This window comes from Empidonax traillii, unplaced genomic scaffold (genome assembly GCF_003031625.1).
Source record: "Empidonax traillii isolate 1590-97213 ecotype Southwest subspecies unplaced genomic scaffold, ASM303162v1 scaffold569:size410440, whole genome shotgun sequence".
Taxonomy (NCBI): Eukaryota; Metazoa; Chordata; class Aves; order Passeriformes; family Tyrannidae; genus Empidonax; species Empidonax traillii.
Window position 1 is genome coordinate 161,896 of NW_020955762.1, and position 21,953 is coordinate 183,848.

Genomic DNA, 21,953 nt, shown 5'->3' on the forward strand with positions numbered 1-21,953 from the left:
AACCGTAGTATTGGACCATAGTTATTATTTGAGATTCTTAAGGGGTTGGTGTGTTGCAACACTGACTTGTCACAGGATGCTCTATGGGTTCATCTCTGCGAAAACAGAGATGAGGGGATGTGGAATATTCCCACTGTATAGTCAGTGAGCTTTTTCCCTTATTATGTGTTGAGAGGACCTGTAAGTGGAAAATATTAATTTTGCTGCAACTAAGAATTAATAAAAGAATCACTCTATGAGATCTGGGAATCTCAACCAACAAAGGAAACAAGAACTTTACAAGAATGTGGAAATACTAGTGTGTATCTCTCAGGGGTTATTACCTGAATTAGTGACTACAAAGAGCGAGAAACATGTTCATACAGAGTGGCTAAAATGAGTTCATATGTCAAGTCCGAGTTCATATGTCAAAGCTTTATAAGGAAGGAGTTCAGGAGAGCATTAGACTGAAACTGAGCTAGTGGCAGATATGCTTCAGCTGAGGTACCAGCATTGGCAGTTTGTCTGTTTGGAGCCCCAGCTATTTGTGCGGTGGATTACCCTGGAACAGTGCAACAGGTGGAAGGTAACAGTGTTTAAGTTTTTAACTGCCTTATTTTTAATGACTCTCATAGGCCTATACTATATACTGCGTATACTGCTGTAGGGTCACAGCCTACTGCAAACAGGCAGCTTTGTTTCTGGCTAAGTTTCTTCCTACGTGAGAGGCGCATAGTCAGACCAAGAGCTGGGCCCGGACTTCTGCAGTCTGAATACTGAAGTCCTTATGGACACACTTGGCTGTTTTTATACTCAACATCGTTGTTTCCTCGTCAATGTTGTGTAGGCTTAATCAGTTCTATTTTGGAGATAATGGTTGCAAAGGAAGAATCTATTAAATTAATATTGATAAAACTGTCACTTAAGTGATAACTTTAAATGCTGAGAATACTACTGAAGGGTTCCTTCTTTACCTCTTAGTTCCCTTTAATAGCTGCTGTTCTCTGGAGCCTTTAGTCGTGATGTGATGTGAGTATGAGCTTTTGGAAGCTTGCATTAATCAGATTATAAAACTCGCCTGGTATTATCTGAAGAACATTTGTAGGTTTAGAGATTGATGCTGTTTCAACAACTTGTGAAGATTTTATTTATTGAATATTAGAATATTATTGAGTATTAGAATGACTGTCACTCATTATTTCCATTTCCTGACATGTGATTTGGTGATTTACTAGTAACTTACTGCATTGTTAATTAAGTTTTTACTCACTTAAAGGCAAAAAAATTAGAGAAACTTCTGTAAAAGACTGTCACAAGCTATTGTAACAGTACTATGGCCCTGAACTGGGTAGAATTAGTAATGAAACATGGGATTTCCACAAATGTGTTCCTCCCCCATCAAGACTGAAAAGTGAAGGGCTTAAGGAGCAAAGGTTCTTTATTTTTCTTAATCTTTTGTTCTAAAATAACCTGGAAAAAACCTCATGATGAGCAGCTAATCTGGGTTCTGAATGCAAAGTTAGATGGCTTTATCAATAACGCAAATGCTGTCATGCTATATGTCAGCTGAGGGGACACAGGAGTCTCTGTAACAGTAAATTCTTACTTGCTTCTGAAACAGCTGAGCTACTTATTCTTAAACACGTTGCAGGTATGTTAAGAGTAATGCACCACTGCATTTTGAATTTACACAAGTTTTGCACTATCAGAAATCACTGACATTCAGTGCACAGTTTACAACTGAGAACTGTGGTGAGTTAAGTAGAAGTTTTACTGCTGATGCTCAGCTAATAGTGTACACTGAGTAATATTTTCTAGAGAACGGATCCTTAAATGCAGTAAAGCTCTAGCTTCCAACTTCCTTTCCCATAATTAGCATCTGGTACAAGAGTAGCATTGTTTCATATCAAAAAGCGTTCAGAACACATGCAAACATGTTAGTTACGCCCTTGCCCCTGAAAGGCTGACATGATTTGGAATTCTGCGTAGAATTAAAAAAAAAACACTAAGAGTTTATAGACTGTATTCTGTTGGACTTTTTATTTAGTGTCCAGACTTGGGGGTTTGTGTGAGTTTAAGAAGGTGACAGTGCTGGCTAGGAAGTTCCCACTCTGCCTTCTTCCCTGTAGTTCTGTTTGAAGAAGGTCTACAAACAACTGGGACTTCAGTAAATTAATAGGATTAAAAAATTTACCTTTCAAAATGAACTAAAGTTAGATCACTGATTCTATGCAATGTGTGTCTCTATGGTATTTGCCTCAAAAAATTGTAAGGGTGATGTGAAAGCAGAAATACATAAAACTGATATCACTACAAGGCAGAAAGGTGCTTGACGGTGTACCCTAAAACTTTAGGAACTGACTGCTGTTGAGAAGTTGAGGATGATAGAGACAGTAAGAGAAATATTCACAGAATCAACAGTTTGGGTATTCAACACCAAACTCAAAAGGGAAGCAACTGTAACTCTCTAGCCAGCTGCATCTAGAAGACATCTGTTTGATGCAGTACATCAAAGAGATGTACTCAGATGTACACAACTCAAAGGCTGTGCCATTTGTTGGGAGATCTGTGTTTTGAAAGCTCTGCAATGTTTTGATGTTTTAGGCATCTGCACGTGCGTAGAGCACTTGCTTGCTCTCTCGTGCTGTTATTTTCTATTTGTTGTCGAAGAATGACAAAATCTTGAGACTTGGTTATTTTCCTGTCTCCATATTTGTTCTAGTATGTCGAATAGTCTTTCAGGAGATAATGTTAGTCTGATACAGCTTGTGCCATATTTTTATTAGTTAATTGCAGGAGGAGTAAATCTCTCTGAGAGACTGTATGGAGGGGGGTCACAAGCAACAAATACCTTTTTCTTGACTGAGCTTATCATTCAGCTTTCAGTAAGAGCTCCCAAAAATTGGTATATGGCCTATGGTGCATTAACCAAGTTCTTTCAGATACCATATCTGCTCACAGTGTATAACGACTATTTTGGCATAGAATATTTGGTTATATGGGGGATAAAAAGGTTTCCAAAAATACTAAATGAAAATAGCATACCATGTTTCTTTTTGAACTCCTTTTAGTATCTTCTAATCCTGACGTTTTCTTTCCTTTTCAGACTGAAGACTTGCATCCTTCTCCCTCAGTAACTATAAAAGTGAATGACAAGGTCTAGGTGATAGCCAGTAGTAGTATTTAGGTAGTACATCCTGGCCTGTGGTAAGTATCTGGAAGGATTGGGCTTATACTGCATTCCTGACAGTTTCCTCTTTTATTGCTGACATCGCCAGTCCTCTCCTACCCAGTAAATACTATTGCTATGGAAGGACCAATCAGACCTCCTTAGGGGGAGGAAGAAGCCTCTTTGCTGTACTGAATGCTGGTAGAGATTATTCCTCACACTTCTGCCTTTCAGTAAGAAGAAAGGGAAATATTCCTCTTCCCACTGCTCTTAAAGGGGTGAAGATTTATGTTGTAATGCCAACTCTCTCCTGAGGTGCACAGTGCAAGTATCCAAGAAAGAGCAGGTCAGTAGGCTTGGAGGTCGTTCTCCTGTAGGAGACCAGCAAGCGGTGCCGGTTCTTCTCCCTCTTTTCCATTCCTAGTGACAGATATTTCTGCAGTAAAAGGTAGATGTATGGTGTTGCAGGGTGAGCCCAAGTCCCTCCAGATACTTGCTAAATACAGACTCCTTTTCTTTATTTTTTTTTTCCTTCAGTCCAAACATTTATCTTCTTTCTCAGCTGTGGATATGATTTTATACATCTTAGCTAAATTCTCCAGAAGGTATCATTTATCTTTTATGGGCCTGTGGCTATGCACGTTTGTGGAAATTTGCATGGATTAGTGGTGGGGTTTTGCTTGACTTCCTCTAAAGTGAAAAGAAATGGATTTGAGCTTTCCCAGATGATGATACAAACCAATATTTGTCCATTGCTTTAAACCTAATTTGCTTTCCCTGTTGGTCAGAGTAAGGTAGAACAAAACTATGTAAATAGAAGCTTATTTTCAATGTAAATATTCTTGTTTGGTAAACAGTGCTATAAATGTTCACTTTTAAATGTTCATAATTTAATTTACTCCACCAGGTAGTTACTGACTTGCATCTGACTGTTCATTTTTTTAGAATCTTAAGTCTATAAATCTGTGCAGGTAAAAGGGTAGGTATGAAAACTTTGGTTTGAAGTTCTTCCATATTACTTCTATTAACTGCATTTTGTTTTTCCCTGGAGTGACTTTGCTAATGTATAAAAGGGTATATCTGTGGATAAGCTGAACATGTACTTTAGGCGTCTTTGTTGCCTGTTGCGGTAAGTCTTTATGCTTAGGTAAAACAGCAAGCTTTTTGAAACTTTGGATGATCATATAGTGTTCATTTTAATGATAGTTAATAAAGTGCAGTGCTTGCCAAACTTAGAAAAAACCAAAAACAACAAGTTGAAAGATAACAGTGCAGAGGGTCAAAACTTAATGACTGGCAAAGATTGAGTCTCTATTGTTCCCTCTAAACCACATTTAAACTTGCTTTCTGATACACTTGAGGATAAAAAGTTAATATAAAGGCATTGTAGAGTAGCACTGGTAGTGTGAGGCTTGAGGTCATACATTACCTTTCTTTTTTAATCAGATGTTGGAAGGAAGAAATTCCATTCTAACAACCCGAAAATAAATCGGGGTTAATTGAAGATTTTAATGTACCAGCAAAATTTTGGAATTTTCACGTAACATTTTTAAGCTAGTAGGTATTCTTCTTTGGTTATCATTTGTCAGGAAAGTGACATCATTGTGTTTTACAGTGAAGGCTTTGTTTGTACTGTGGCCAGATGGCACAGTTCTTGTAATCATAGTGTGCTCATCTTGATTGCAGCACATCTTCCTTGCCACCTCTTGACTGGCCTTTACCAAGTCATTATGGGCAGTGTGAACTGAAAATAGAAGTCCAGCCTAAAACTCATCACAGAGCTCACTATGAAACAGAAGGAAGCCGAGGAGCAGTAAAAGCGTCTACTGGAGGACACCCTGTAGTGAAGGTAGGAAGTCTGGCTTTCTTGAATAGAAGGTAATTTTTTAACTGTAGTTATTGGTATTTACAATGCTGTGAATTGTTCCCTTGTGTGAAGCTTACAGTCTTTCCTGGATAAGATTTTCTCCCTTAAATGGAACTAGTTCTATACAGAAGTTAGTTTTGGATGCTAAAAATTTAGTTTGCTACAGTTACAATGCATGTCACAATTTTATGCTGTATGAAGTTTTATGCCTGTGAATGGGTTCACAGTGCACTAGTGTATTATTATTATTATTATTGTTATTATTATTCACAAGGTTTAAGGAGGAAGGGCTGTGCATGGGGGCAGGTAAGAGAAGTTACCGTAATTAGTTGAAACTATACTGAAATATGGTAAAGCTTCATTTGAATCAGAAATCTTCCTTTTGGTATTGAAACAGCTTCTGAATACTATAAATGCCTCTTGTGTTTTTATCAGATCATTTCTGTGAAATGGTACCCATAAATTCCTTAAACTTTCACTTAAATGTTTGTAGTAAATTAAACTTGACTATTCTATTTCTCCAGCATAAACCAAAACTCACAGTTTAATGTTGACTATCTCCTTGAAAAGTAAGACATCACCTAGATTTGGACTACTTACCTGCAAGGGCAAGTAAAACTTGTTTCTTGCCTTTCTTTTTTTGACATAGTTTCTATTGTCTTAACAGAATCATGGAAGATTTATTGTCTCTTAGAACAGTTTTGATCAGCTTGAAGAAAATGTAGTAGTGCAGGCAGGCAGCCCTCATCTCCACACACAGCATGGTGATACACTGACTGTTCCCATAAGTGGTACTTGCCATTAACAGTTGCTTTAGCTGGGTTTTTATAGCTAATGGTGTATATTCCAAATGCTAATTTTTTTAATACTTTGCAAACACTGTCCAGTTATTGTTGAGCTCAGAATTCGATGTAAGATCCCAGCAAACTAGGCTTGGCTTTCATAAGAAAACTTTGGCATCATATTGTCTTTGAAGAGAAAGATGTGTGGGTTTGATATTGTTGGAATAACTGTGCGGACAAGCTGTGACGTGCTCCTCTTTGAGTGTTCTGGTGTGTACACATATATCTTGCTCTATACTGGGAAGACTTCTGGATTGGTTAGGGGTAGTCACTCATGTCTCCTTTAATATCCACATTGTCAGCTGGCTCATACAGCTTGGAAGGGAACCCACCCTCATATACTGAACATGGGGAAGATGAGGAATTGTGGGACTTCGTAAGATGCCTTAGCTATGTTTGCCACATCCTTGGGTGAAAGCAATGTCTCTCTGCTTATTCACCTCAATCTTGCTTAATGACCTTTATCTTAACAGTTACAAAATCTTTCTAAAACAATGAGAAAAAAAATCTGATTACATGAAGGTTACAGCAGGGTTTGTCTTTTCCTCCAAATCCCGGATATTTCCTTTTCTTTTCCAGTAAAATGATGGTCAGAGCTTCAGTCGTTTTGCTTTAGCAGTCTGTACATTAAAAATGTATTTGAAATAGTTATCCTCTTCGAGTAGTTGGGAGTAACTCATTACTATTGGAGACCAGATGCAAAGTGCTAGTAGGATTGGCATAATCTGTCCCCATCCTTTTTTCTACTCATACAACAGATCTGTAGCCTATGTGACTTACAGCAATGATTTTAAAAGCTACTTATTTGCATTGGAATTGTGAAATACCTCACTATACAAGAATACTATCTTAAAAATGAGGATAATATTTAAGTGTCTGACAGTCTCATGCATTGTACTAGGCCTCTCTAAAATAAAATGAATACAAATGCAAATCAGTGTTCGACTTTGCAGTTTGGTCTCTTCCAGATGGACTGGGAATTAGTTACTGTGTTTGATAGGAGAGAGGAAGTTGTTATGAAACAAAGCATTGATTCATATTAACTTTTTACTCACTACTGGGAAAAACAGTATGCAAAGGGCCAAGTTTGGAAAAGGTAAATACTAAATATCTGTAAGCAGACATTAAATACAAACTGAAATATTTTCCAGAACTTCTGGAAGCTTATTACACAAATCCAGTTCACGATATGCGTTACTGCTTATTTCTGACTTTTTTCTTTTTGGTGCTCTTAGCTTTAGACTAACCACTTTCATGTGTGTGATCACTGCAATACGGCACTCAGCATTTTCCTGTGTAAAATAACTGTGTGTTAACCAGTGTCAGAAATGAGAAAGAATGTGGGTAAACAGAATAGAATATTTCAATTGGAACAGACCTACAGCAGTTGTCAAGCCCAGCTGCCCCATCTTTGGGTGCTGGAAGGTCTCTGTGCTTTTTCTTCTTACACAGTTTGGCTTGCTTTTGAAAAACATAATTTTTATAGAAAACTGGAGTATTGAATTTCCAAACTGTGAAACCTCTGTAGTTCTGCATAAAGATTTTTAAGATGGTACATAGCTTCAAGCCAATAATCTATTAGTGCATGTCATTAATCTATTACTAATACTGTACCATACCTGTTGCTAGGACACTAAGCTTCTGACAAATTTGGCATCATCTGTTGTGAGTACATTTAATCAGCTTATTTCCAAATGGGAGGAAATCAAGTAAGTGGAGCATCATGCTTTGCTTTGTATGTCTCACCTTTAAGAAAACAAATTCTGTAATGATGATCTCTTGTTTTCTAATGCAAAATGTTCTAACTAGCAGATACCTTTCATTTTAATCTCTGCTTTCTTGGGAGTATGTTCCAGTGAATTCGTGTCATCTGGAACAGTTGCTTTTACCTTGGTAGAGAATCTACATGATAAGGCTGACAGTTTTCACAGGGAAGGAATAAATAATTTAGCAGAATGGTTTGCAAGGAGAAAGGTAGCACATTGAACTTCTGTCATCCAAATTATGTGGAAATTTTGTAATACACTGCCAGGAGACATAGCCTCTGAGCACTGTCTACATTTACCATTTTAATTCATAGATTAGATTAGGAACTTCACCTGTTTACAAAGCCTTTTAAACAAGTAGCATTTAGTACAACTCTAAGGGAAAAATCATCATTGCTTGAATTTCCCACCCTTCCCCTATGTCAAATTGTACATAAAATAATGTTTACACTTTCAGTTTGCTAGAACAGGCTTTTACTTTTACCTAAACGGGTTAAGGTTCTTCATGAGACTTCACTTGGATAAATGCCTATGATCAAAATCAGAAAAGCCTTTTAGAGCAGGTGGCACATGATAAAGATCTCTCAGGGATAATTTTTTTTTTTTTTTTTTACTTTTGTATCTTAGCTTCCTGATCTAAAACGAATGTTTCTTTTTCAAACAAGAAAACTAGTTTCATATATTGTGTTCCTGCTACTCATGTCAATTTCTGCAGTTTTCTGAGCTAAAGTATTTTAAATTTAATGATAACTTTTGGCAGTAAGCTGTGTTGTGCACACCAGGAAGTATTTCCATTTTGTCTTTTGTCCTGTTGCTAGGGAATGTGGTGATCTACATGGCAGTCATCTTGCTAACCATGCAGTGTGATGTACTCAGGGACTGTTGAGCTCACAGCTACTTGTTAGCAGCGTTCTGTATGCAAGAAGTATCTGTCCTGTGGCCATTCAACACTGTGGGAATCAGTTATAAATAGGGGTAATTTGTTCTAAAGTAGACGGTGTATCTATATACTATAGAATCCACTTACATCCCATGTATGCAAGATAAATGGTAGCTGTTAAGAATTCGCCTGTACCAGAAGTGTCTTTTTACTGTGCTGTACTGTGAAAGGTTTAAGGATTCATCAGTTCCTCTGCCATAAGCAAAATTATTTCTGTAGCTGATTCACAGTAACAGAGGAGGGGAAGCATCATGTAATCCATATGGACAACTCAGCAGTATTAGAGCTGAAGAGAAGTGTAAGATCAAAAGTGAAAGAAATACTAAATCTAAGCTAGTTTGTTTGGATGGCTGTGCGCTGCTGGTCAGTGACAAGAAAAGAGTCATCTGCTGTGTGAGGTTTAATGGAGTCATGTAAAAGAGGGACTCAGTGTCAGTTCTGTTTAAAGTGATTGCAGAGCTTGAAGTCATGACTGAAGAGCTGCAGTGGAAGAGAAATTAAAATAACTGAGCTAACGTAAACTAATTTTGAACTACTTTGAAAATTCTGAAACAGGAATGTTTCTCAAAAAGCTTGTCAAACTCTGCCTGAGTTCTGGTGGAAGAAACTATAAGCAACAAGAGAGGATGCTATTCAGCAGTGTCAGAGATAATCTGATAACAATAAATTAACAAAAGGGCTGTCTAAATGAGCGTATGTTTCCTGGCCTGTAATTCTGTGGCTGTCACCATTTCCCAGGTGTTCTGTAGGGCCAATGCATGTAACTACTTGACTAACAGGTATAATACCAGAATTCTCCCTTTCCTCTATGCCCAATGAATAGCACACTTTTTCAGTGTTTTTTGACCCTTCCCATTCTTCCTGCCTTTCACTCTTTAATTTTTATTTTTAACTTGAATTTTTTCCTACTTAGTCCATAATCAGAAGGCAGGCTGTATCCCAGCTGTAGTTGCCTACTGTTGTTTGGTGACAGCAATGTGCCAATAAATCCAGAGGTGGAGGATAAGTATCAGTCAGTGTGTACTGTGTAGTGGGCTGTATTGGGGAAAAATGTTGACCTTTGGATGAGATTCTAGAAATGCATATGTTTCAAGAACAATTTGATGACCAGGCATCTTCCACTTCATAATCCCCAAAATAGACAGCAAAAGCCATATTGATGCATATACTATGTTTGAATGCTCAATCTAGAAAATGCAGTAATTGGTATGAAAAACAATAAAAATTACACATTGGATGACAGTCATCTGCTTTTTGTATCATATGTTTACTATTTTTTTTTTCTAAAGTAAAAACAATTTATGGGATTTCTTTCACAGCTTATGTGGGAATAACCTGTTTCTATCCCAGAAATCCTTGTCCAAAAACTGTTTGTAGCATAATTAGCATTTGGAGTTGGCATTTCAGGAATAGCACACTTCCCCCCACCCCAACCTTTGGTAAAGGTTTTTGTTTTGTTTTCATTTTTTGTTTGAGTTTTTTGTTTGTTTTTGTTTGATTTGTTTTGTTTTTTCCAAGAGTGTAGTAGATCAAAGTGCAGATGGACAGTGTGATGGCTAGTTACATGTGATTAGCAGTTCTGCACTGTGTAAAGTTGGTCTATTAGCCTTTACACTATTTTAGCTATTAAATTATATCCTTCTTTGCAGTGCATAGAACTGAAGAGGAACAAACTAAAATACTCTTCAGAAATGCATGTCAGTATTTAAAACACTCTCAATCCTGTCTGCGAGCAGTGAGTGTGTAAAAGTGTGATATTTCAGAAATAGAAATCCGAGTTTTTATACCTTGAAGAATGTTCTGTACATTGTGTAAACACGTGGTACCATGACCAGTAATGCACTGATATTTGCAATTTCTTGTTTGCTTTGGTCCTTTGCTGGACCTGTTTGTTTTTGTAATGACCTTTAAAATATTTTTAGTTGGACTTGTGCCCCTACCTAGTAGTTTATTAAAGTTTATTCCTTTTATCTCTCGCTATTTTTTTTCACAGTTGCAGAAGTCTGTACTATTTTAAAGTCTTCAAGTCAGTCTACTCAATAAGTTTATTTGGCAAAGGACAGAGATACTTTTTTTGATGTGCTTTTCCTTCTCAGTCGATGGAAAGGTACATCAAATAATCAAGTGATAGAAAATAGTACTGTGCTTCAGGAAGGGGAAGTAGATGTTTTGGTTTTAACATATTTATATTTAAGATCAGACATTTAACTTTTTGTAATGTTATAACCTTTGCAGAATCAGAATGAAATAATAAAATAAATTCCCATGAGCTGTTAAGACTTTTCTGAGCCAGTGGTTGGGATATTGCCTAATAAATCTGAATGGAGTTTTCTCCCATGAATTTCTGCAGTCTCTTTGAAACAGTCCATTGAAGATTATGGGTCTGCACTCATTGCACCCCTGCAAAGCTGCAAGAGATGACTGTGGTCAATCTGATTTTCAATAGCTTCCCTGAGCTCTGGTTTCTTCATTTTATGTATATGGTTTGCTTCAAGTTTTTTTTAAATGCAGCTGTTGATAAATTCATGATAAATTGTACTACTGATGTTAGTCATTGTATCTTTTGTTTCAAATTATGTTCATCCTCATGCTCTTGAATCCTTGTCATCCCTTGCTTTTATTCTCAAGTCATTGTTGCTAGATGTGCTGTTCAGCTTGGCAGACAGCCCTTCAGCTTTTAAAACCAACACTCTTCACAATTCTTTAGGGAAGTCACTGCACACCACTGAAAAGTGAAATCCTTGTGGAAAAATATCTGTATAAAAAAAAAGTTTGGTTCTTCAAAGCTGTGCTCTGGTGCCTCTCTGGTATTGCTGTCCAGAAGACTCCAGGCTTGTGGGTTGCATCTCCCCTGCCTCATGGAGCAAAACATTTAGAAGGCATGGTTTGCTTTTTCTTTAAGTTTAAAAAAAAAAAAATATATATACATATATTTTGCTTTCAAAGTGGACCGAAATTCAAGCAGTAAAGTTTCTTTTCCTTTAGGATTGTTTATGTTTCATGGTAAATTATACCATATCTTTGCTCAGACAGTCTTCCAAAGTAAAAGGAAAAAATACCTAATTCAAGAGAACAGATTTATCTTTCTTTTCACCCTTTAGAATAGGGCCTCCATTCTTCTCTTTTGTCCTCCTTACCTTGTGACTTTGGGGGTTTTTCTAAGGAGTACAGAAGTCACTGAGATCCAGCTGCTATGAGAATATCAAGAAGGAAATAACTGGTTACAACATGCTTTTCATATCAAAGTGTTGAAAAGCCTAGGAAATCTCCATCCGAAATAAATGTTTAGTAAGTGCTTGTAGTTCTTAACACAGCTCTGTGTTTCCTTCTCTGCTCATGTTTGAACTGAGGATTTTTATATAGATGCTGCTGCATTTGATGAACGTAGATTGTTAACTTCAGTGAACAAAACACTTGATTATCCCAAGCTTTACCCCTGACATGCCTTGTATTTCAAGACTATGCCCTATTTTTAGGGAGGCTTATTTGTATGTAAAAGCTTTCTTTCTAATCAGCCTACTTTAACAATCCAGTAATGCCATAAGCAGTGAATTAATTGCACAGAGGAAGGAGTGGTAAAGTGTTGATCACATCTCCATCTTCAATTAGCAAGCAAGAAAAGCCACATAAAAGATAAAACTTGAGTATTAAGCCTCAGTAAATGTTTGATTAAGCATGACATTTTCCTAATAAATACTGGAAAGTTTTGCAGGAAAATCGCTTTAAAAATGCAATCAAATAGGTTTTGACTCCATCTGAATGTTATTCGTATCACCGTGTTGCTTGATTGCTGAGCATAAAACTTAGCTAATGAAATTATTTTTCCCCTTCCACCACCCCCCCTCCAGCCTCCCCAGTTCCATATTTTCCCTTCAATTCTAAGACTGAAAGTGTAGGCATATGAAACCCTGACATCAGTTCTGGATTCAGTGACACTATTAGGTGTTTGGCTTTTTGTAAATAAACTGAGGACGCTTTGATTCAGAAAAACAGACTATTTCCAAGTATACCAGTGTTGTCTTGTAAGTACCTGGTTACTGTGAAATGCATATTTTCTGTTGAATATTTTTCGCAAGTTTTGTTGCATTTCTTAAGAAATTACATCTTCTGGATAAATAGCTTTTACACCTGAATAGAGATTGGTGATACTTGGCCTGCAACAATAAATGAAAAGCATGGACAGAACCTTCTTAATTTGAAAAAAAAAAAAAAAAAAAAAAAAAAATGGAATAAAGAGGTAGCACTTGCATGTATTAGACTAAGAAGAGTCTTACAAGTTTTTCGTGTGTTGCAAGGTTTCCTTTAGATAGGAGTATGGAACCAATGACGTGTGCCAGATATGGTCCCAGTATAATCTCTATGTAGTCTGGAAAAGTGCTAAATTATTTTTTCCAGGTTGATGCCTCTTAATTAATGTCCTCAGCAAGTAAAAGATTCTCACTTCTGCCACAAAATTCCAGGTTTAAATGCTACTGTCTTTAGTGATTAAATCAATGTATATAGTATCTAGTGTTATGCATTTTTAAGGGATTTTCAAGGTGTGCATTAAGAGTGTAGGAATGTTTTTACCATTTAAAATACTACTTCTGGATGGTCCAAAAGTTCTCTCATTAACTGTCTGTCTTTGTAGTTACTGGGTGAAAGCTCTGAACTCAGTGTAGCCATGCCTGAGTTTCCTGTGTGCAGTGTAGTAATATGGCTGGAAGTGCTTTGGCGCGAAGCCCTTCTGGCTTATCCTGCAGTGACCTTCAGTCTTTAGCCTTCCAGCTTTAGTTTAACTTACGCAGGCACTGACCTTTGCTATGGAAACAATATAGAAACACAAAAACAACTTGGCTGAGTTTCCTCAGCAGAGCAGTGGGTGGTGTATCAGGATTCTGTTACAGAGCAGGGTTTCTAGAGGTTAGTAGTGACACTGTGCAGTAACTTACTGGTCGTCTACAGCACACAGTTTGCTGCTCCTGGGAAAGTGGTTTATCTTTTTTTTAAAGTAAAATTAGTAACTTTTGTTTGTAGTGAGCAGGTCTAGGACTGCATGTTAATGGAGTAAATGCTGGAAGGTGTACCTGAAAATCTGCCTAGGGCTCAAGTAATAGTTCAAGTTCCTATCCCATCTGTAAGTGACCTGTGACCGAATCCGGGGCATGCTGATATTGTAGTGACTTACTGTAACACATCTTCATCGTGGTGATTCTGCAGCACTTGCCAGTAGGTTGTAAAAAGCTGTTTATTTAAATACCTATAGTCTGTACAAAGACACTGTGTTCTTATTTGTTTGTGTTGTGTGTTCTTTCCTAAGGTGAAGTAAAGGTTCGTATACCATGACTTCATTATGTATTTGAACTAAGCATAGTGTATGTTCTTTCGAGTTAATTATGTAGGTATTTTCATTGAAAAACAATCAGGAATTTTGTTCTACTGACTTAAATGTTTGGACTGTTTAACATACAGAATTGGGCATAAAGCAGATGAGGTAATAACGTTGCTGTCAATAAAATGAAGAACAATCAACATTTTTTGAATGAGAACAAAATCGTAGTTAAAAGGAATGCATTTTAAATTCCAAAATATGTAATTTTTCCTGATTTGAAGTTGATTTGGGGTAGTAAGTCTCCTTTGTTATTCACAAGGCAGGTATTACATCAATAATGTCAATTCAGGCTCCGAATACCATTTTTCTTTAAATGGAGGAGAGATGACACCATTCCTAGGAGGCAGAAGATAGTTCAGATCCTATGATGATTCAGTCTCCAGCGGGGACCAAGTGTGGTGGGCAGAAAGTTCTACTTTGGTTATTTTGTACAGGTTTTGCGTAGAGGGAGACATCCAAGGCTTGCTCTCACCAGGATTAGCCATAGAATGGATTTCAGAACACTTTGATACCCTTCAGCAAACTGCTGAATGCACCTCTAGTTAGATATAACGGGGGAACTTCCAGGTAAATTACCAGAGTAATCCAGAATTGTCCTCTCTTCTCAGGAATGGTGTGACATGTCTTTAATTCTGTTGTGCTACACAGTGTGTTGGTTTCACTGTGGCCTTTGAGTGATTATGTAAGAGAAACTACATGGGATGTGCAGGGCATTCTCTTCATGAGCTATTGGACCATTTTCTACTGAAGCTTTGACTCATTGGCCCCCACAGACTCTTATCTTTGATTACAGACCCTGTAAATCTTTGATTGACTTTTGCAGAATCCATGGCATGCCTGGAGTTGTCAGCTTGCTTATTACACAAGATTTTACAGGAAAATGTTAATTCTAAAGCACAAATTTGTAATATAAAGGTTGAGGAGTTTTTATCCACTTTTTTGACAGTCTCTCCAGCTCACAGAGTTTCACTAGCACATCAGACTCTCAGTAGCATCCACAGCCAATTAGGCTTACTGGCTTTTTGCTGTAAATAGGGGTGTTGGGAACACGAGGACACTGTGCAGCCTGTTCATTGCTTGCATAAGGCTGGGATATGTTTCCCTTTAATGTGGTCCTGTTACTGCAATCAGGCCCTGAATTATATTCTGTGCTGTGGGAAATAGGGGTTATTCTCTTCTTCCCCACCCCTAGCTTATTTAGTTGCCACAGGTATTGCACACATTGTTTATATTTATGGTTTTACAATGTTTTTTCTCTTTTTACTTTAAACCTTGAATAAGTGCAATAAATTATGTGCAATGCAAAGTATACATTTTTGAAGTCTCTGCTACCTTGCCAATGTGTTACTACTCTTTGCCTAACCGTATTTATGTATATTCCAATACCTTTAAGACGACATCATTGCAGATCCTTTACAGCAATTATATTTGAGACAAAGCTATAATGGACACATCTAATTGACCTAGTTCAGGGGAGGCCGTGTTGGCTTTCTGTTGGTTTTGGGACTGGTTTGCACCAGCATGGCTTTTAAGTATATATGAAATTTCATGGGGTTTGTCCTGATGTTATTACAGATAATTTTGGGGGTATCTTATTTATATGCTTCAGAATTATAAAATGCATCGATTTCTTCTAAATTACTATAAAAGTGTATTCTGTTGCATTATGGTACTTTCCTTGTAGTCTTCTTGGGACATCTTGTTTTTCATTTAATTTAATATGTAAAGCAGAAGAAAATTAGCTGAAGGTGATACTGTGGTAGTCTTGTGGGGTTTTTACTTCTTCTGAAACTAGGAAAATAGTTTCAAATGTCTACTTTGATACAGTGGTGTACTGCTATGCTATATGACTCAAGCACACAAACTGACATCACAAGAGCATCGTACAGCAAATGCACATGGTAACCTATTGATATATAACTAATCTGTGGTGGAGTGGGCATTTTTTGTCGGACTTGCCTTTCCCACAACATGCTTTGCATAAACCAGGCCCTGTATTCCATAATGGGATTTCAGGGCGAGCACAGAGGGTCAAGAATATGGAGGGAAAACTAGATATGGCTTTGAGCAATTCAAATGCATATGGCCATGGAGTCTCACAGGCAATAACAGTGCAACTGCTGGCATGGGGAATGTTTCACTTCCCTAAATTAAACTACTGCTCTGTGTAGGCTTCTGTAGAAGATGTTTTCTCCATGGACTGTAGACAGACCAGCTTAGTTTTGCAAGTATTCCACCTTCCCTCCTTATCTCTTATATCACCAGTATCTCTAGAACTGCTGTGTACAGACCATTGTTTGGGAAGGGGAAAATAGCCTTAATTGGAGATTAACTTTGTCACAGTGACCGCATTTGGAACTTAGTCAAAATTTTGAATAGGTCTGGCTTGTGATTTTTATAATTCCCAGTACTGGAGTGAACACACTAACGTCACATCTAGGCTGGATTCCATTCTGTTAAGATTTAATTTTAACTCTGAAGAAAATGGATGGTGGAGTCACAGTGTTGAGAACGGGTGACAAGATGGCTGTTGTAATGCTAAACTAATACATGTCCTAAAATAATTCAAACTAATCGAAAATATTGAAATATTCATCTGGTATTTAACAAAAAAAAAATCTTTTGAAAAGACATTGGCGTCGTGCATGAAGTACAAAAAGGAACTTGTGCATGTGTCTGTATTTCATTGATGTAACAGCCTCTATAATCCACTCTCATTCCAACACTAAGAGGAGAGTTCCTTGTGGTCCAGTTGTGTTCTGGTAGTTACAGATGAATGGAGAGAAACCTCAGTGCACTGATGGCCACAGGAGATTCTTTATATCTACTGCAACATTTATAAGTGCTTGTTTATTGCATTTATTTACATGGGAAGCACCTCTGCTAATCTAGACTGTCTCCACTCGGTGTCGGAAGGGTTGTTTTGGTTTGGTTTGTTGGGTGTTTTTTAACTGGATTAAACTCTGTTTGTATTGCGAAGTCCAGGGAGAACAAAAAGATGTTACATACTTGGTGAAGACTTTCCAGACTTCTGTCGGAAACCAAATTTCTATTTTTGTTTGAGAAAGCTCTAATAAAAGTGATGGGTCTGGTAGGTGCCGTTGAAGCCATAATTTGAATATATAAACCAGGCATTCATTTGGCCCGTAAAACTTCCTGCCAGGAGTAAGTGCATCAACAGTGGGACTTCTGATTGCTGGTGTGGGTGTGCTTTGGGCTTTTGTGCTGCTGACTACTGGCATTAAATTACTCTTCTGAGTAGGTTAAATTGACATGTTTTGTTTGTTTTTTAAGTGTTAGTTTTGTAAAGAGCTTGGATAATATTGTTGTGTGACCAAATAACTCTCCCTAGAGACATAAATATTGACGTGACAAAACCACGTTTAAAGAATGACTGTCTGGCCCTCCCTCTGGTTTGAACATAAGTTGATGTCAAAGTCAATGAAACGTAAATTTGCTCCAGTGCCGTTTAGAAATTATGTAACTTGCATCATGCATCAATCTGCCAGTTGCAGAAAGGTGAAGTAAAATGATTTTATAAGAAATATATTACAGGCTTCAGTTTTAAAATTGCAGTGTCTAAAGGAAATTTTTGTGTTACTGTTGGCTACACTTGATTCCTTAAATCTCCTGGATAATATTACCAATGTACTATTGTAAAACGAACTTTTTTTTTTCTAGAATCAATTTATTATTTTTTCTGATGTTTCAATGTGTTGTGCCTAGAATTATTGCTGTTAGCTCAAGCAACAGGTGGTTTTATGACAACTGAACGTATTGGTGCTATATGTGTATTTAAGAAAAGGAAAGATGTATGAATCAATATTTGCAAAATTTGGGTTTTTTTAAATATTTTCTTTACTAAAAATACACCACACATGATTTTCCAGCTATTAATTACATTTTCTCAATCCTAATGTGATACATTTGCATTCACAAAACCTCTTATGTTTAATAAAAGTTGCTATTCCAATTTCATAGTAGAAAAACTAAAATATTTTAGTATTTCTAGAATCTCGGTGCATCTTAGTAAAATTAATAATTAGACTTTGATTAAAAACCACATCAGAAACAGACCTATAACATAGCATAGCTTTGATGTCGAGATTCTGTAGATTGAGCAATTCTCTTTGAAAGATTTTAAAATAGTAACAATGGTATTTTAATATCCATTTGTTCTGGTAATTGTTACCAGTACTTGTCTTCAGGGACAGATACCTGTACTCAGTTTTCTGATTGCTGAAGAATTGCACACACAAATGCAGTAGAAGTCAACTAATATGTTTTTCCATCAGCTCCTGGGCTACAGTGAAAAGCCTGTGAACCTCCAAATGTTCATTGGGACAGCGGATGATCGATACCTACGGCCTCATGCCTTCTACCAGGTGCACCGAATCACTGGGAAAACAGTTGCGACGGCCAGTCAAGAGATAATCATTGCCAGCACCAAAGTTTTGGAAATTCCACTTCTTCCTGAAAATAATATGTCAGCCAGGTACATCACCCCATAAATCAGCTGTTTGGTTGCTATGTGTCTTTTTTTTCTTCATTTGTGCACAGGTGAAAGAAAAGTCATGTAGAACAATATATTTTCAACAAATGTGGGTCACGATTAGGATAGACACGTCTCTTAAAACATACCAGTGTTTAGGTAGTCAGAAGTAAAGGAGCAGAGAGCTAGGGAAGCTCTCTTGCCTACCTGCTAATTGATGGAGGTATGTGTGTCTCATAGGAATAACTGAGCACTGCGTGGAATGGGAGCTGGGATTTGACGGGTGCATTTTGTCATTCCCTAATCCTTCCTAAGGCAGAACTAAATATAGGTCTCTTGCTCTTTGTAAATGATGTTTACTATATTAAATAACTTACTTAGAAAGTTAGACAACGTGCAATGTCAAATAATCTTTTAAAAGTTCGAAAAAGCAGCCGTTAGACATTTACAAGACAAAATGTTTCAACAGAGTACTTGCTGCCATTTTCACACTAACATTTCTTTTAATCTCAGACATTTAAAATAACACTTAAAACAACGTAACATGGGGAAAACATAAAACACGCTTCATTCTTTAACAAAAGAAAGGCTTACCGAGTATACTTTGTCAATAATTTGATTAATTTTCTTCCATTTCTCTTCTGCTCCATCTGTCCATCCTCTCCATCCTGCAGTATCGATTGTGCTGGTATTTTGAAGCTTCGCAATTCAGACATAGAGCTCCGTAAAGGAGAGACAGATATTGGAAGGAAGAACACCAGAGTGCGACTTGTGTTCCGTGTTCACATCCCACAGCCTAGTGGAAAAGTCTTATCTCTGCAGACTGCTTCCATCCCTGTTGAATGCTGTAAGATTGCTTTAACTATATATAATTTATACTCATGTTTTCTGCATGTGTCAGTAGTATTGTCATTCTGAGAATATTTATTGCCAGAATTATATATAACAAGTGTGAAAAGCATTGTGCATTAAAGCTCAATTACCAAAAATGGAGGTATCTTTAAATACGGTTCTTGCCAAGTGGTAGCCTGAAGGTTTAGAGGAAAAATACCTTATAGTGCAGTCACACAGCACCTTCAAGAGTTCCTCTGTATGAGTGAGGGCAGCTGATTCATCTCAGAGAAAATACTCATTCCAGGTAGAACTAAATACCATTTAATTTACAAGAGTCTATACCATTACTTGTCTTTATACAATATTATCTAGTGAACAGCTGAAGTTCTGGAGAGTTCACTTGTTAAATGCTAGCACTAAGGAATCAAGACATGACCTCAAACAATCTCAATTTCCGCTAGAATTCATTTTGTCTAGAAAATACTAAAATAATTTTTAAACCAGTATTCCTAAACTAAAAACTTCATTTGCTGTAACAATAGAGACCGTTGAGATTCCTGGCTTCTTGTTGTTTCTTTTCTGTAATTATGTAATTTAAACATGATTTTTAAAACAAAGATGAATCATACACAGATATGAATTGTGTATGCAAATAGATGTCATTTTAGTTTCATTCCTGATTCTTCAAGTTAGAATCATAAAATAAATATCATGATCAAAACTGCATAATAATTTTTTCCTTAATATTTTTTAAAGCTCAGCGATCTGCTCAAGAACTTCCTCAGATTGAGAAGTACAGCATCAATAGCTGCTCAGTAAATGGAGGTCATGAAATGGTGGTGACAGGATCCAATTTTCTTGCAGAATCCAAAATCATATTTTTTGAAAAAGGACAAGGTAATGTCTTGCTCTTTTTTCTTCAAAACAAAACCACTGAGTTTGATTTTAAGAAGTAATGATGTTTTAAAAAGACAAAAAAGTCCTGAATAGTAATCTGAAACTTCATTTGGGCACTGATCTGTGTGCTTGAACAGCTTTGATAGAAACACTGCTGCTGCTGGTTTCCTGATACCCTGTACAAAACCCAGTGACAGAGAGAGTCGAGGGCTCAGTTAAGGATATGGATTATGCCAGGTCAGAGCAGAAAGACATTCACCAGGTGATTTACTTCCCTCCCAACACAGTCAACTTGCCCAGCAATTGAACTACAGGGTCTGTGGGTTCAGGGGAGGGTGTTTGTGGTACATGTATATAACCCATCGGTCAGGGCACAGAGGTGTGGCTTCTGTTATCTCTTGCGTGGTGACTTAACCCCTAAGTCATCAGCATGTCTGAATAACCACAAGTGTTAGTAGCAATTCAACTACCTTTCAAAAACATTTTTAGAAAAATAGGGTAAAAAGCACTCTGTACACTAAACAATAACCACTGCCTCCTTTGGAATTCAATCTACTCTATGGAATCTACTGGGTTTAAATGCAGAATCCTGCACAACAGTCGACTTACAATGGTTGTAGTGTCAAGAATCCAAAAGCAGCTCTATACTTCACACTTTTTTTACAATATATGTCTATTGCTTAAACGGCCTCTTTGACTGAAAAGAAATCCAGTTTTATAATAAGTATTTAAGTATTTTTTAAAATTAATTATTTACATGTATTAGAAAATGCTTTTTGCTTGATTTATTTCTAAATTTCTCTCAACAGATGGACGACCTCAGTGGGAGGTAGAAGGGATAATAATTAGGGAAAAGTGTCAAGGGGTGAGAAACAACTTTTCTTACTTTAGAAAGCTTATTTTTATTAAATGAGAAAATAGACATTTTCATTGTTGTTCTGAAATTTAGGCTTCATTTAGTAAAGCAAGTAGATCACTGGCTAATTCAGACAGACAATGGGAGACTTCTAAATTGGCTTAACACTGTAAAGTAGCCATTAAGATGATGCTTTGAAGGAACTGGAAGTAGCATGCTTTTTGTGAAAGCAATGAAAAAGGAATTTGAAAACTGAAAAAAGGAAACTTAATTTTATGAAGATGACAAATTATTTCCAGTGCATTAAAATTTTTCTTAAAAGCCTAATGATCTAAAATGCAATTCTTTGACTGCTAGAGGTTTTTTATGCTCTGGCAAATAAACAAAGCATCCTTTAGATGATGTGTCTATTTAATTAACGCATTTATCTTCATGGCACTCGTGTTTAAAGGGAAAAAAGTCTCCAAATAAAAATTTGCTTATAGTATTGTTTTATTATGTAATGTGCATTGATTTGAAATTTGACAATTTCGAAATATTAGGGTGCTTTAATTTTGCAATGTGTTTTAGTTTTTCTATAGTTATTACCAGTGTCTTTGCATTTGATACAGAAAACTTTTTTGTTTCAACTTTCCTGTAGGCAAACATCGTACTTGAAGTTCCTCCATACCATAACAAAACCATTACAGCTGCAGTTCAGGTGCAGTTTTATCTCTGCAATGGCAAGAGGAAAAAAAGTCAGTCTCAACGTTTTACTTATACACCAGGTATTAAATGAAAAACACAGAAGTTGTATTTTATTTTACTTTTAAGTAGACATTTGAAAGAAACTCAGATAGTCATGTCCCTTTGATAGGTACATAAGTTAGCTTTGAATTGGCTATAAAACAGCTTCTAAAGGTTGGTTGTCTAATTAAAAAGCTGAAATATAGAGTAATAA

General features: G+C 36.7%; 1 protein-coding gene across 4 annotated transcripts in view; it reads left to right on the forward strand.

Moving 5' to 3' along the window:
* Positions 1 to 21,953, forward strand: part of NFATC3 (nuclear factor of activated T cells 3) — a 66,237-nt gene that overhangs the window by 20,964 nt on the left and 23,320 nt on the right. For all 4 annotated transcript variants that reach the window (XM_027897925.1, XM_027897923.1, XM_027897926.1 and 1 more), the window contains exons 3-8: positions 4,835 to 4,997; positions 18,230 to 18,429; positions 19,101 to 19,273; positions 20,017 to 20,157; positions 20,967 to 21,022; positions 21,654 to 21,780. In XM_027897925.1, coding sequence (XP_027753726.1) covers positions 4,835 to 4,997; positions 18,230 to 18,429; positions 19,101 to 19,273; positions 20,017 to 20,157; positions 20,967 to 21,022; positions 21,654 to 21,780 — 860 coding nt within the window. The remainder of the gene's footprint in view (positions 1 to 4,834; positions 4,998 to 18,229; positions 18,430 to 19,100; positions 19,274 to 20,016; positions 20,158 to 20,966; positions 21,023 to 21,653; positions 21,781 to 21,953) is intronic.